General features: G+C 42.5%; 1 protein-coding gene and 1 non-coding gene across 2 annotated transcripts; one reads left to right on the forward strand and one right to left on the reverse strand.

Moving 5' to 3' along the window:
* Positions 1-786: 786 nt before the first annotated feature.
* Positions 787-905, forward strand: LOC145391079 (5S ribosomal RNA). Its single transcript, XR_013895770.1, has one exon. It is a non-coding gene; the product is annotated as a 5S ribosomal RNA (ribosomal RNA).
* A 9,245-nt stretch (positions 906-10,150) lies between these two features.
* On the reverse strand, positions 10,151-11,596 carry LOC145390972 (uncharacterized). Its single transcript, XM_080265706.1, has one exon. It carries the CDS (start codon positions 11,594-11,596, stop codon positions 10,151-10,153), a length of 1,446 nt encoding a protein of 481 aa, XP_080121832.1.
* Between the last annotated feature and the right edge of the window lie 469 nt (positions 11,597-12,065).

The following is a 12,065-nucleotide window of genomic DNA, read 5'->3' on the forward strand; positions in this document are numbered from 1 at the left end:
CACTGAGCTATATGAATTAAGCTTCAAAAGGATGAAACTCTGGACCAAGTTAGAGTAACTGGAGTATAGTTGACAGACCACCAGCGCAGTGTGGAATTGCCGTATGACACAGAGAGATTGGGCAGAACACTGAATCCATACACACTCACATATAAAGCATTACTCCCTAGGAAAAAGAAGGGTGGAATATTGAACTCTTGTCTGTTGTTTCAAGATGTCTTAAAACAAGTGATGGAAGCTCGGTATTCCATGTTTGTTTTTTAATTATATACCTCATGTATATGATTTATTCTTCACATACATACACAGTACATAGATATACACACAGAAATACACAGCATAAGAGTGCTACACAATAATCAACGCCAGGCAACTTGTCTTTATAGGGCATCAAATACCAGCCGTCATCCCACACTCATGGAAGGTCAAGGTGAAATTTGCGAATAAATCTGAGAATACTGTATGACACGATTCGCCGTTTTATCAGTCAGAAAAAAAAAAATCCTTAGCCATTTTCAAGCGTTTTGTTGGACTTACCTTAAGACACAAATGAGCTGGGTACTTTGCTGTACTGGGCAGGCCTGTGTGCCACACTGGTGTCATTTAAGTGCTGAAGGAGTAATCAGCCATACCTTTCCCCTTTGCTTACTCCAGGGGTGGGTGCGGATATTAAAGGTGTCCATTGTCTTCTTCAGTCTAGTTTCTCTTTTTATTTTATCATTATTATTATCATTATTATTATTATTATTTTATTATTATCATTATTATTATTATTATTATTATTATGCCAACGGCCCTACCACGTTGAGTACACCGCTTCCCGTCCGATCAGCGAAGTTAAGCAACGTTGGGTCTGGTTAGTACTTGGATGGGTGAGCGCCTGGGAACACCAGATGCTGTTGGCATCCCCACGTGTCAAGTGGGGAGGATTAGTGCCCCTCCCTGTAAAACAGTTAACTCTAAGCCGTTGGCCACCCCGTTTGGGATACATGGCGTCTGGCAATGAATGAAAAAAAAAATATTATTTTATTATTATTATTATTATTATTATTTTGTTCTTATGGAGGATGCGGCTATCATAGGAGTCCTATACCTTGTTCATTCTACTCTCTCTCTCTCTCTCTCTCTCTCTCTCTCTCTCTCTCTCATTTTAATAAAGCTGAGAATTTCGTCTTTTTCCAGCTTATTTCCCGTTGATCAGCGGCAGAAAATGATAATGCTACGGCTCATCATCCATCTCAGCACTTCCTCGTGACTAGCATCATATTCTGGTGTTAATCTCTTGTTACAGTTGTATTTCTGAGATGGAGAGATGGCCATATTCAGCCTACTTACAGGGAACAGAGTATGGGTCACACTGAATATTGATGATGTCACACTGAATATTGATGACGTCACACCGAATATTGATGATGTCACACTGAATATTGATGACGTCACACTGAATATTGATGATGTCACACTGAATATTGATGATGTCACACTGAATATTGATGATGTCACACTGAATATTGATGATGTCACACTGAATATTGATGATGTCACACCGAATATTGATAATGTCACACTGAATATTGATGATGTCACACCGAATATTGATGATGTCACACTGAATACTGATGATGTCACACCGAATATTGATAATGTCACACTGAATATTGATGATGTCACACCGAATGTTGATGATGTCACACTGAATATTGATGATGTCACACCGAATATTGATAATGTCACGCCGGATATTGGTGTCCTGCTGAATATTGATGACGTCACTGAATAATCATGACGTCATGCTGAATATTGATAACGTTACAGAATATTCATTTTATGCTGAATATTAACGTCATACTGAATATTGATGTCACACTGAATACTGACGACGTCTCACGGACTACTGATGACGTCACACTGAATATTGATGACGTCACACTGAATATTGATGTCACAATGAATATTGATGACGTCACACTGAATATTGATGATGTCCCGCCGGATATCGGTGTCCTGCTGAATATTGATGACGTCACTGAATAATAATGACGTCATGCTGAATGCTGATGACGTCACAGAATATTCAATTCATGCTGAATATTAATAACGTCACGCTCAGTGTTGATGTCACACTGAATACTGAAGACGTCTCACTGACAACCGATGACGTCACATTGAATATTGATGACGTCACGTGGAATATTGATTAAAGCACACCAAATATTGATGACGTCACACTAAATACTTATTATGTCACACTAAATACTGATGACGTCACACTGAATACTTATGACGTCATATATCTATGCCTACACATGCTTTTATTCTGATTAGGGAAAACCGTTGAGAGAGAGAGAGAGAGAGAGAGAGAGAGAGAGAGAGAGAGAGAGAGAGAGAGACATTGTGTGGGAGATCGTGAATTTCAGAGAGACAGACAGACAGACAAAAAAGCACCATACACAACCTCCATCCACCTAGTCGTCACCTGCCACCTCTTGCTCCCTAATGGCATTCCACCTTGACAGATATACGCCAGTGACACATGCTATTTGTCTTTTATTGCCCTGCCGTAAAAATCAATGTCTTCTTATCAGCGAGAGATGATATGGTGATAACTGAAAGGCAATTGTCTGTATGCATTGGGGGTGTGGTGGGGTGCGCGGGCAGACGAAGGAGTGGTGGGACGAGAAAGGAGGCAAGGTTGGTGGTGGTGTGTGAAAATTTGCGGCGTGGTGGATTGCTGGGTGTTAGGGAACGGGTTATCTAATCGATGCACAGAGTTGGACACTAGCGTGCACACATACACACACACACACACACACACACACACACACACACACACACACACACACACCAGAAGCGGCGTGAGGTAACTGATATACAGGCAGACGGGCATTAGACAACAGCAGCTAAACCCTATGATAAGGAAGTTCCCGTGCGACACCCAAGTCTCCCGTCACACGATTCAGACCGACACACAGAGACACAGAACAACACACCAGCAGCATAATAAAGCCCTTAGGAAGACAGTGGGTGTATCGTAGCACTTTCACGTCAGGCAGCATACGACACAACACACACTGACACACAAAGCAAGGACGATGGGAGAGTTTCTGGTGGTGTTACCCTTCTGCAGTCCAACCATCCTCCTCTCGGGGTAAAGGGAGGGAGGTGAAAGACGTTTTTATAACCAGCCCCCCCCCAAAAAAAAAAAAAAAGCTATTTATCCACCACCACGTGAAGGCATCCTGGTCCAGCAGCTAGTTATAGAGTACAATCCATGTCATGACACATTATAATCACGAAATCACACAAACCTTGGCAAGCGTGAATATACAGAAGCGTCCTCGTGAACATCAGCCCCCGACACGAATAGACACACGAAGGTAATCAATACACAGACAACAGTGTAACTACTGTACCCTTTTTACGCTAACTTGGCTTAAAATTCCCATCTCTGCATCTTCAGTGCTGGGTTATAGTAATAGATTAACACCACTATATAAAGCTAGTCACGAAGTAGTGGTATGGAAAGGATATAGAGCCGTAGGACTGTATTGTCTTTTTCTGCCAATGACGTACGTGAAATCAGCGACAAGACGACGAAAATATGGGCCAAGTTAAGGTGAAAGAACTATAGTCGCTTTGCTATTACCTGAGGGAACTGATCCACTCCCAGTCCCAGAATGTGAATATTGCCTCTTGGTTTTATGCACATCGATGAGCTTAGTTATGGGGAAGGAAGGAATCTCTTTGGTTATTTGTCAAATCAAACATCTAATCTGAGTACACTTGGCCAACAGCTGGGATGAAAAAGGCTGGAGATATCTGTCAGGTTAGGACAAATGCGTTATGGTGTGAAGGTCAGTAATATACACCATCAGAGACACAACATAATATTCTCTCTCTCTCTCTCTCTCTCTCTCTCTCTCTCTCTCTCTCTCTCTCTCAAGCACATATATACATATATTTATACAGACATACAGGCATGCATAAAGCCACAAGCAGTATATGTACAAGCACACACACACACACACACACACACACACACACACACACACACACACACACACACACACACACACACACACACACACACACACACACACACACACACACACACAGAATCAATAGGTGAAGAAGGAAGAGGGTGAAGTGTACTGTAGATGGTAACATTGCTATATACTGTATATGCAGAATTCATCCCTTGGTTTAGTCCTTATGGGGACGCCAGTTATAGGCTGAACGTGCTAAGCAACTTAACACCCAGACGTCGGACGTGGCTTGAGACAGGCGTGTGTTGTGGGGAAAGTGGGTGGGGTTGTAGGGATGGAGTAGTAGTAGTAGTAGTAGTAGTGGTGGTGGTGGTGGTGGTGGTGGTAATATTAGTAGTAGTAGTAGTAGTAATAGTATTATTAATATTATTATTAGTAGTGGTGTTGTTTATTATAGCAATGGCAGCAGCAATAACAGCAATAGCAGTAGTAATAGTAGTAGAAGCAGCGTTAGTAGAGATAGTAATAGTAGTAGTAGTAATGGTAGTAGAAGTAGTAGTCGTGGTAGAAGTCGCAGCAGCAGTCGTAGTATTAGTAGCAGTAATAGTAGTAGTTGCAGCAGTAGTAGTAATAGTACCAGTACTAGTACCAGCAGCAGCAGCAGTAACGACAAAAAAATACACACACACACACACACACACACACACACACACACACACACACACACACACACACACACACACACACACACACAAACACACAATCCAACGACCAATACACCCACTACACCCAACACCAACACACGTGCCACCCCACTGACGACAGAGCGGCGTTCCCTGGCCACATCAAGCCTCTGCCCTCCTGCTTACATTACAGATAAGGGTCTGGCTTGACGGGGTACAGCAGGCATCACACACACGCCAGATGACACGGATACAAGGGAATCTGCTGAGGTTATCAGGGAGGTTGCTACCTTGTGGGAGTCAAGTCTGATTGGACAGATGCAGTCGATTGTTTCTAACCCAGCCAAGCATTTTCTAAACTCACCTGATTTAGTCTAGCTTACCTTCATTTAGTTTAACCTAATCTAATCTTGCATACCCTAGTTTTATCTGCCCTAAAATCTCCTTCTCCCACAATAACCTAACCTAACCTACATTATCCAAGAATGACCTAAGCTAACACAACACAACCAAATCTGACCTTGCACCAAACCTATTTAAAACTAGCCTAACCTAACTTTACCGTACTATACCTGACACGGATGATATTGGCCTCAGGAAGTCTTGTCAGGCTTGTCATTACGTTGTCTGAACCAAGCCTGATTAGTGAGAGAACGGGGTTTGAGAAGCTGAGGAGAGTGTTTTAGATCTGTCGCTGCTTGTATATCCTAATCTAGCCTAGCGTAATGTAACTTCACCTTTTCTACCTTTATAGGCATTACATAGTATGCTTTATGGGACAAATACACGTGGAATGATATCTGTTTGGTTAGGTTATGTGGCAGTAGAACAGGTCGCTTTGAGAGTGAGATTCAATCGGCGCCAAAAGTTCTGTTGCCTCTCTTCTCTCTCCATGGACTTTAAAAATTAGTGTGGTTAATCTGATGCAAATGACGCTGATGACACTGATGTGTAGCCGTATGTGATCCTCAGTGTTGATTTTGTGGATTCGCTACACTGAGTTTCAAAGTCCAAGGAGAGAAAAGAAGGAGAGGCGACAGGACTTTTAATGCCAACTGTACCTAGTGATACATGACAAGGGTAGGTCACCTCGTCGGTCAAGGAGGCCCTCTGTCACCTCTTTAGTGTTTTATTTTTTTTTATTTTTTTTTGCTGCTTAATATCCTTTTCTTTGTTATTTATCCAGAATATGGCGATATTAGAAAGATTTATTTAGCACAGACGAGGACAGTAAGGTGTAGTAAGCAAAATAAAAATCATTAAGGGGAAGGTGTTAGGGAGCATCCATATCCGACGAGAAAATGGGCCCAGGTGGTTCTAAGCTGACCTAAGATGGGCACAAGGAGGGTCCGGGAGGCTTATCAGGCTTATCAGTACATTGTCAGGGTGAGACCTCATTAAAGGGAGGTCTGGGAGGAGGCCACTCCTATGCTAAGTAACATTAACGATAGCAAATAAAATAATTGTTAAGGTTTCTCTCACTCTTACATGTTTACCGGAAACTGTTTAGTAGGGTGGGCTGAGAGGGGTGGATGCTGACGATCCAGTGCTACTATACTCTGTTTGTTTTAACTTGGCCTGATTCTCTCTCTCTCTCTCTCTCTCTCTCTCTCTCTCTCTCTCTCTCGGGGGCGCGGTAGCACAGTGGTAGCGCGCTGAGCTTGTGATCGGGAGGTCACAAGTTCGAGCCTCGCCCGGGCTACCGTTGCCGGGAGGGGTAGCGTCCTCCTGTAACCCAGCGGGGCTATATGGCCTTAGTTGCCTAGCTCGGGGAATTCATTTCTCCATTCTCTCTCTCTCTCTCTCTCTCTCTCTCTCTCTCTCTCTCTCTCTCTCTCCATTTGGCTGTCTGTATATCTTCCTGTATACAGTACTTACCTATCCTCTTCTGTTTGTCTATCTGTTTACATGTCTGCCTATTCATATCTGTCTATCAGGCTGTCTGTCTGCCTGTCTGTCTCTCCTCCCATCTATCTGTTAGGTTGTCTTTGTGTCTATCTATACTCATATACTAACCTGCCTATTTCTGTTTCTCTGCCTGTGTATATGCCTGTCTATCTGATTACTATCTATCTATCTATCTACCTATCTTATCCATCATTCTGTCAGTCTGTCTCATAATCAGTCTCTCCATCTGTCTGTCTATCCATCCATCCATCCAGCTATCTCTCGATCTCTCCATATATAAACAGAGCAGGTTTGTAAATCACACACAATACACTTTATTAATAAGAAATTTTTATTTACATTAATAACACAAGCGGGAATGTGGGATAAGCAATCGTTTTCTATGTACAGAATAGATGAACACAATGAAGGGGGGCTGATATGTAGAATTCATCATAAATCGTATAGGCATTACATAATCAAGGATGTTATACAGTGCTGTGGTACTGTACAATCACGGGCAAAATTACTGATGAACTTTTTACTTCAGAGCTTTGGGCTACAAGGAAGTTGAAAATATCGACATTGATAATTTTCGTAATATCAGCGTAAATTGCCTTTTAAAATGAGAAATATCATGTGAAAATAGTTTTGACGTAATTATCATGTACTTGCTGAACAACGCTATGCTGAAATTTAGTCGTTAAAAAAAAAAAAAAAGATAATAAGCAATATCTCACTGTGAAGAAATGAACCGTCTTTGATACTGGACTTTGAGGCAAAATCGAAGCATAACATTGTTCTATAAATACAGTACTTCATATTATACCAGGGTTACTTTCACACGATATTTTTCTAATATAAACGGAATTTGTGCTAATATTGCGGAAATTATCATTGTCGATATTTTTAACTGCCTTGTAACCCAGGACTCACATGTGGTCAATTAAGGAACCCATATGAAGTGTTCTTAAAGCTTGTGGGTTCTGGAGATGGATCACATTCCTGGGTTCAGATTACATTGTTCACTCTCTCGTTATTGATCCTTTGGAAGTGGAACGATATTTTTGACCGTGGATATACTGTACAAATGTAGTCTTCCGTTGTCATCATAATGCTCACCATTCCATCACTCTGAACTTCATTACAGTCTTATAGGTACTACGTATATATAAATCAAGGCATATCTCTTTCTCAGTCATACAGATGCATATATACTGTACGTGTTCCTTTCCGTCAATTATACACACGCACATATACAATTTAGAATTCTGTACATGTGTAGTCTTCCAAAATTTTCGCCACTTCCACCCTCACAAAGACTACATGGGAGATACAAAACACATATGCCTATCCATGTCAAAATACAACACATATATGCCTACTCATGTCAAAATACAACACATATATGCTTTTCCATGTCAAAATACAACCATATATGCCTATCCATGTCAAAATACAACACATATATGCCTATCCATGTCAAAATACAACACATATATGCCTATCCATGTCATAATACAACACATATATGCCTATCCATGTCATAATACAACACATATATGCCTATCCATGTCATAATACAACACATATATGCCTAGCCATGTCAAAATACAACATATATATGCTTATCCATATCAAAATACAACCATATATGCCTAGCCATGTCAAAATACAACACATACCGGTATATGCCTATCCATGTCAAAATACAACACATACCGGTATATAGTGTTAAAATACAACACATATATGCCTAGCCATGTCAAATACAACACATATATGCCTAGCCATGTCAAAATAAAATGCATATATGTCTATCCATGACAGTTACTGTCAGCCATACGCATATCCACCCTGTAAATTGTGCAACCTTCTTCCATCACAAAAATTCATCATCACTCCAACACTCAATACTTATTCAAAGACCCTATAGGCAGAACAAACGCGTGTATAAAAATCTTGTTATGCCCGTTTTCTGTCATAAGTCATTCATATAAAGAAGCTATAAACCAAGACGGTGCAAATACAATTTTTTCATATCATCATCATCATCATCACCATCATCATTCCTACAACAGACCCGCATCATAAACCTCACAGACGCGTGTATTATATCAGTGGAATCATGCCCGTTATTCTGTCATGCATACTCATACATTTCCTCCGAAGGCTTGTTATCTTGTGGACTTCTGTGACCGCCAAGCACGTATTTCTTAACTTATACATATTTTCTTCATTATGGCACGTTAATATTATCTTATACACTATATGGCACGCTCACGTTCTCTTATATCGTTCATGAAAAAATATATCGATGCTTAAAGAGGTATTGGCATTATGGTGTTATGTGTAAAGTATAGGATGATCCGTTAATAACCTTTACTTTCACTCTTCTAGGTGATTTCTTGTGTTGCAGGGACGGTTTCCAAGGTTATCACTGTCCACCCTTCATCTCCTACTCTTGGGGCGGTATTGTTGTACAGTTAGGAAGCTTACTGACGCAAATTTACTAATTAATTTCTGATTCTGCTCCGTTACTGTATTTTTGTGTTTTATTCGTGCAGTCTTTGTCGATATTGAAAAGACATAAGAAACAAAGCAGGATATATTAATGAGTAGTTTGAAAAACAATAAGTTAAGAAAGAGGTGTTAAAGACCTCCTTACCCGACGAGAATACGGGCCTTAGTCTCACCTACGCCCAGACCAGCACACTAAGCCATCCCCACAGCAGAGAAGATACACCCGGTGAGCTTCAAGTGGATTGGTATTTACGGACGACCCTTTACCTCACCCGAGAAGTGCCAGGCAGTCTCTCGAGGCCACAAGAATACAAACATTATTCTGTCCTGGGCCAACACAAGCGGAAGTACGAGAGTCCGGGGCCGAGATTCACAAAACTACTTACGATAATTTACCCCTTGCACCTACGATTCGTTTCACCAGGAAGAAAAAGGGGACATGAGAAGATTGGTTTCATCTCGTCCATCCTATAAATACAAAGGATTTCCAGCCAAAGGGAATTTATCATAACTGAGATTTGGCATTACATTAAAAAGAAAACATGAGGAGGTTCTGTTGTTAATATTGCCTGTGTTTCCTCCAAAAACAAGTCTTCGCTATGACAGGGAACTGATCGCAAGTCTCTTCGTGAATTCAGGCCCTTGCAGCACATAGAACGAACTGCTAACGTCATCAGTGTCCGTGTATCTGAGGTGCCAGTAGTCATCAGTAGTTGCATGTATGAAGTGCTAGCAGCCATCAGAATCCACGTATGTGAAGTGCTAGCAGTCAGTATCCCCGTATATAAGTGCTAGCAATCAGTATCCGCATATATGAAGTGCTAGCAGTCAATATCCCCATATATGAAGTGCTAGCAATCAATATCCGCATATATGAAGTGCTAGCAGTCAGTGGCCGCGTATATGAAGTGCTAGCAATCAGTATCCGCATATATGAAGTGCTAGCAGTCAGTATCCGCGTATATCAATTGCTATCAGTCAGTATCCGCGTATATGAAGTGCTAGCAGCCATCAGTATCCGCGATATGAAGTGCCAGCAGTCGTCAGTAACTGTATTGTATATGTGAAGTGCTACCAGTCATTAGTATCTGTGTAAATGAAGTTTGAAGTGGAATGTCCAAGGAAGAGGTTGAGTGTGTCATCTTCTTCAGCAAAGGCTGAGGCAAGATGGTCGAGTTCCTCCTTGAAAGGCTCATCCCCTAGCAGGCTTTCTAGTTCCACAGCCGTTGTTAGAACGCTGTCACAATCTGACACCGACCCACACACAGAAAAGTCACTGGAGGCCATTGAAAAGACTGGCGAACTGTCACCTACAGGAACTGAAGTGGGTATTGTGGAGGTGGCGCCAGAGAGGGGACTGGGGGATGCTAACCCCTCGCTCAGGAAGGCAGAGTCGCAGCACCAGGAATCACCAAAATATTGACTACTTCTTGGGAACTCCAGCAACTCGTCAGTCCTCACCAGGGGGATGTCCAGGTCCTGTAGGATGTTTGTAGTGTGATGCACGTCAGTGGGAGTGCTTTGAGGGAGGGATGTGCAGGATGTGGTTTGTATCTGACGTGGCGTGAAGGGTGTGACGCCCATCAGAGGCTCGGGTATACTGTGACCTGGGACGGAAGGTGGGCAGCAGGGGGTGAGCGCCAGGAGGGGATGGTGGTGCTGTGGTGTCGTGCTTGAGGACAGAGAGTTGGACTCCAGGCGGGGTAGCTTGGCCTCCCGGGGCCCCAGGTAGCTGTTCTCTATCCTTGGCCGCTTCACTGTCATAGACATCATCAGTGGTTCGTTGTCTGCATGTCTGCCAAGTCTGTGTGGTGGAGTCTGTAGGGCCACGTTTTTGAGGGTGATGTATGCCCCATTACTTGTGGCTATGCTTGCTGTCTTGCACACTTTCGTCTTGCTTTTGGACTTGCTGGGTCGTTTGGTTGTCGTCACCAGCTTCCCACCTACTGTGTTTTTATTTTCCATATGATTCGCTTTTGTGACAGAGGTAGAGGGACACTTTGTCTGCTTAACGACCTTGTTAGATGCCTTGATATTTACACTACACTTACTGCTTTTATTTGCACTACTGACCTGCTCTTTGTTAGTTCTTATGGCATGTCTAATGCAGTGTTCTGGTTTGACTATGTGCGCATTCTCCAGGCACCAAAGTTCCCTCACGTCCTCTGTATCCATGGCTCCAAAGCTGCAGTCATCGTTCAGCACTCTAGCGAGAGCGTTTATATAATTAACAGCCAGCCTCAGCACCGTGATCTTCGTCAGCTTCTCCGCGTCAGCCCCAGCGAGGTCCGGAATGGCTCTCTGCAGCGTGATGAAAGCATCGTTAATCTCCTTCATTCTGTTTCTCTCTCGGGCGTTGGCTGTCTTGCGCCGGTATTTACTTAAAGGAGGGGGCTTCTGCTTCTCCTTCGGCTGTCTATAGCGTCCTTTGGCTCTATTTTTTTCCGACTCTATTCTTTTTATGATCGATTTAGTCCTCAAGGCGTACTTGCCCCCGTTCTTAGCGTCCATATTCATCTCAACATGCATTTTTCCTGTTCAGAACAACACAATATGTCGCCACACTGTAATCAGATAACCCACGGACTACACTCTATTTTTTCTCGATTTCTAAAATAGTGAGTTAAAAAAAAAAACACACAGTGTGATCTGTTGCCTTCCCGGTGGCTACACACGAAAACACAGCGAGAGCGAGTGTCAGAGAGGGAGGAGGGAGCAGCGTGGGCTCTCGACCAAGTGGAGATGTTTGCTCTCGGTTGTTTGTCTAAGCCACCGGCTCGGCCATCCCTCTCACCTCTTCCTTCTTCACCTCCTCTTCTGCCTCCTCCTCTTGTACCCCTCGGGAACAGACTTTTAGCCCAGAGCACTGACAAATCGCCGCCAAAATATATGTTCCTCAAGTGTTTGTTTTTATTTTTTGTAGGGTGTAAGTTTACCAGGTCGTTCTCAGGTAATTACATTTAAGAATACTATTTTCTTTTTTTCA

This window comes from Coenobita brevimanus, chromosome 16, assembly GCF_032717465.1.
Source record: "Coenobita brevimanus isolate Jiangsu-jjx chromosome 16, ASM3271746v2, whole genome shotgun sequence".
In the NCBI taxonomy this organism is placed as follows: Eukaryota; Metazoa; Arthropoda; class Malacostraca; order Decapoda; family Coenobitidae; genus Coenobita; species Coenobita brevimanus.

Coding starts and splice junctions, on each gene's coding strand:
- LOC145390972 (XM_080265706.1), bottom strand. CDS start 11,596: ATGAATATGGACGCTAAGAACGGGGGCAAGTACGCCTTGAGGACTAAA.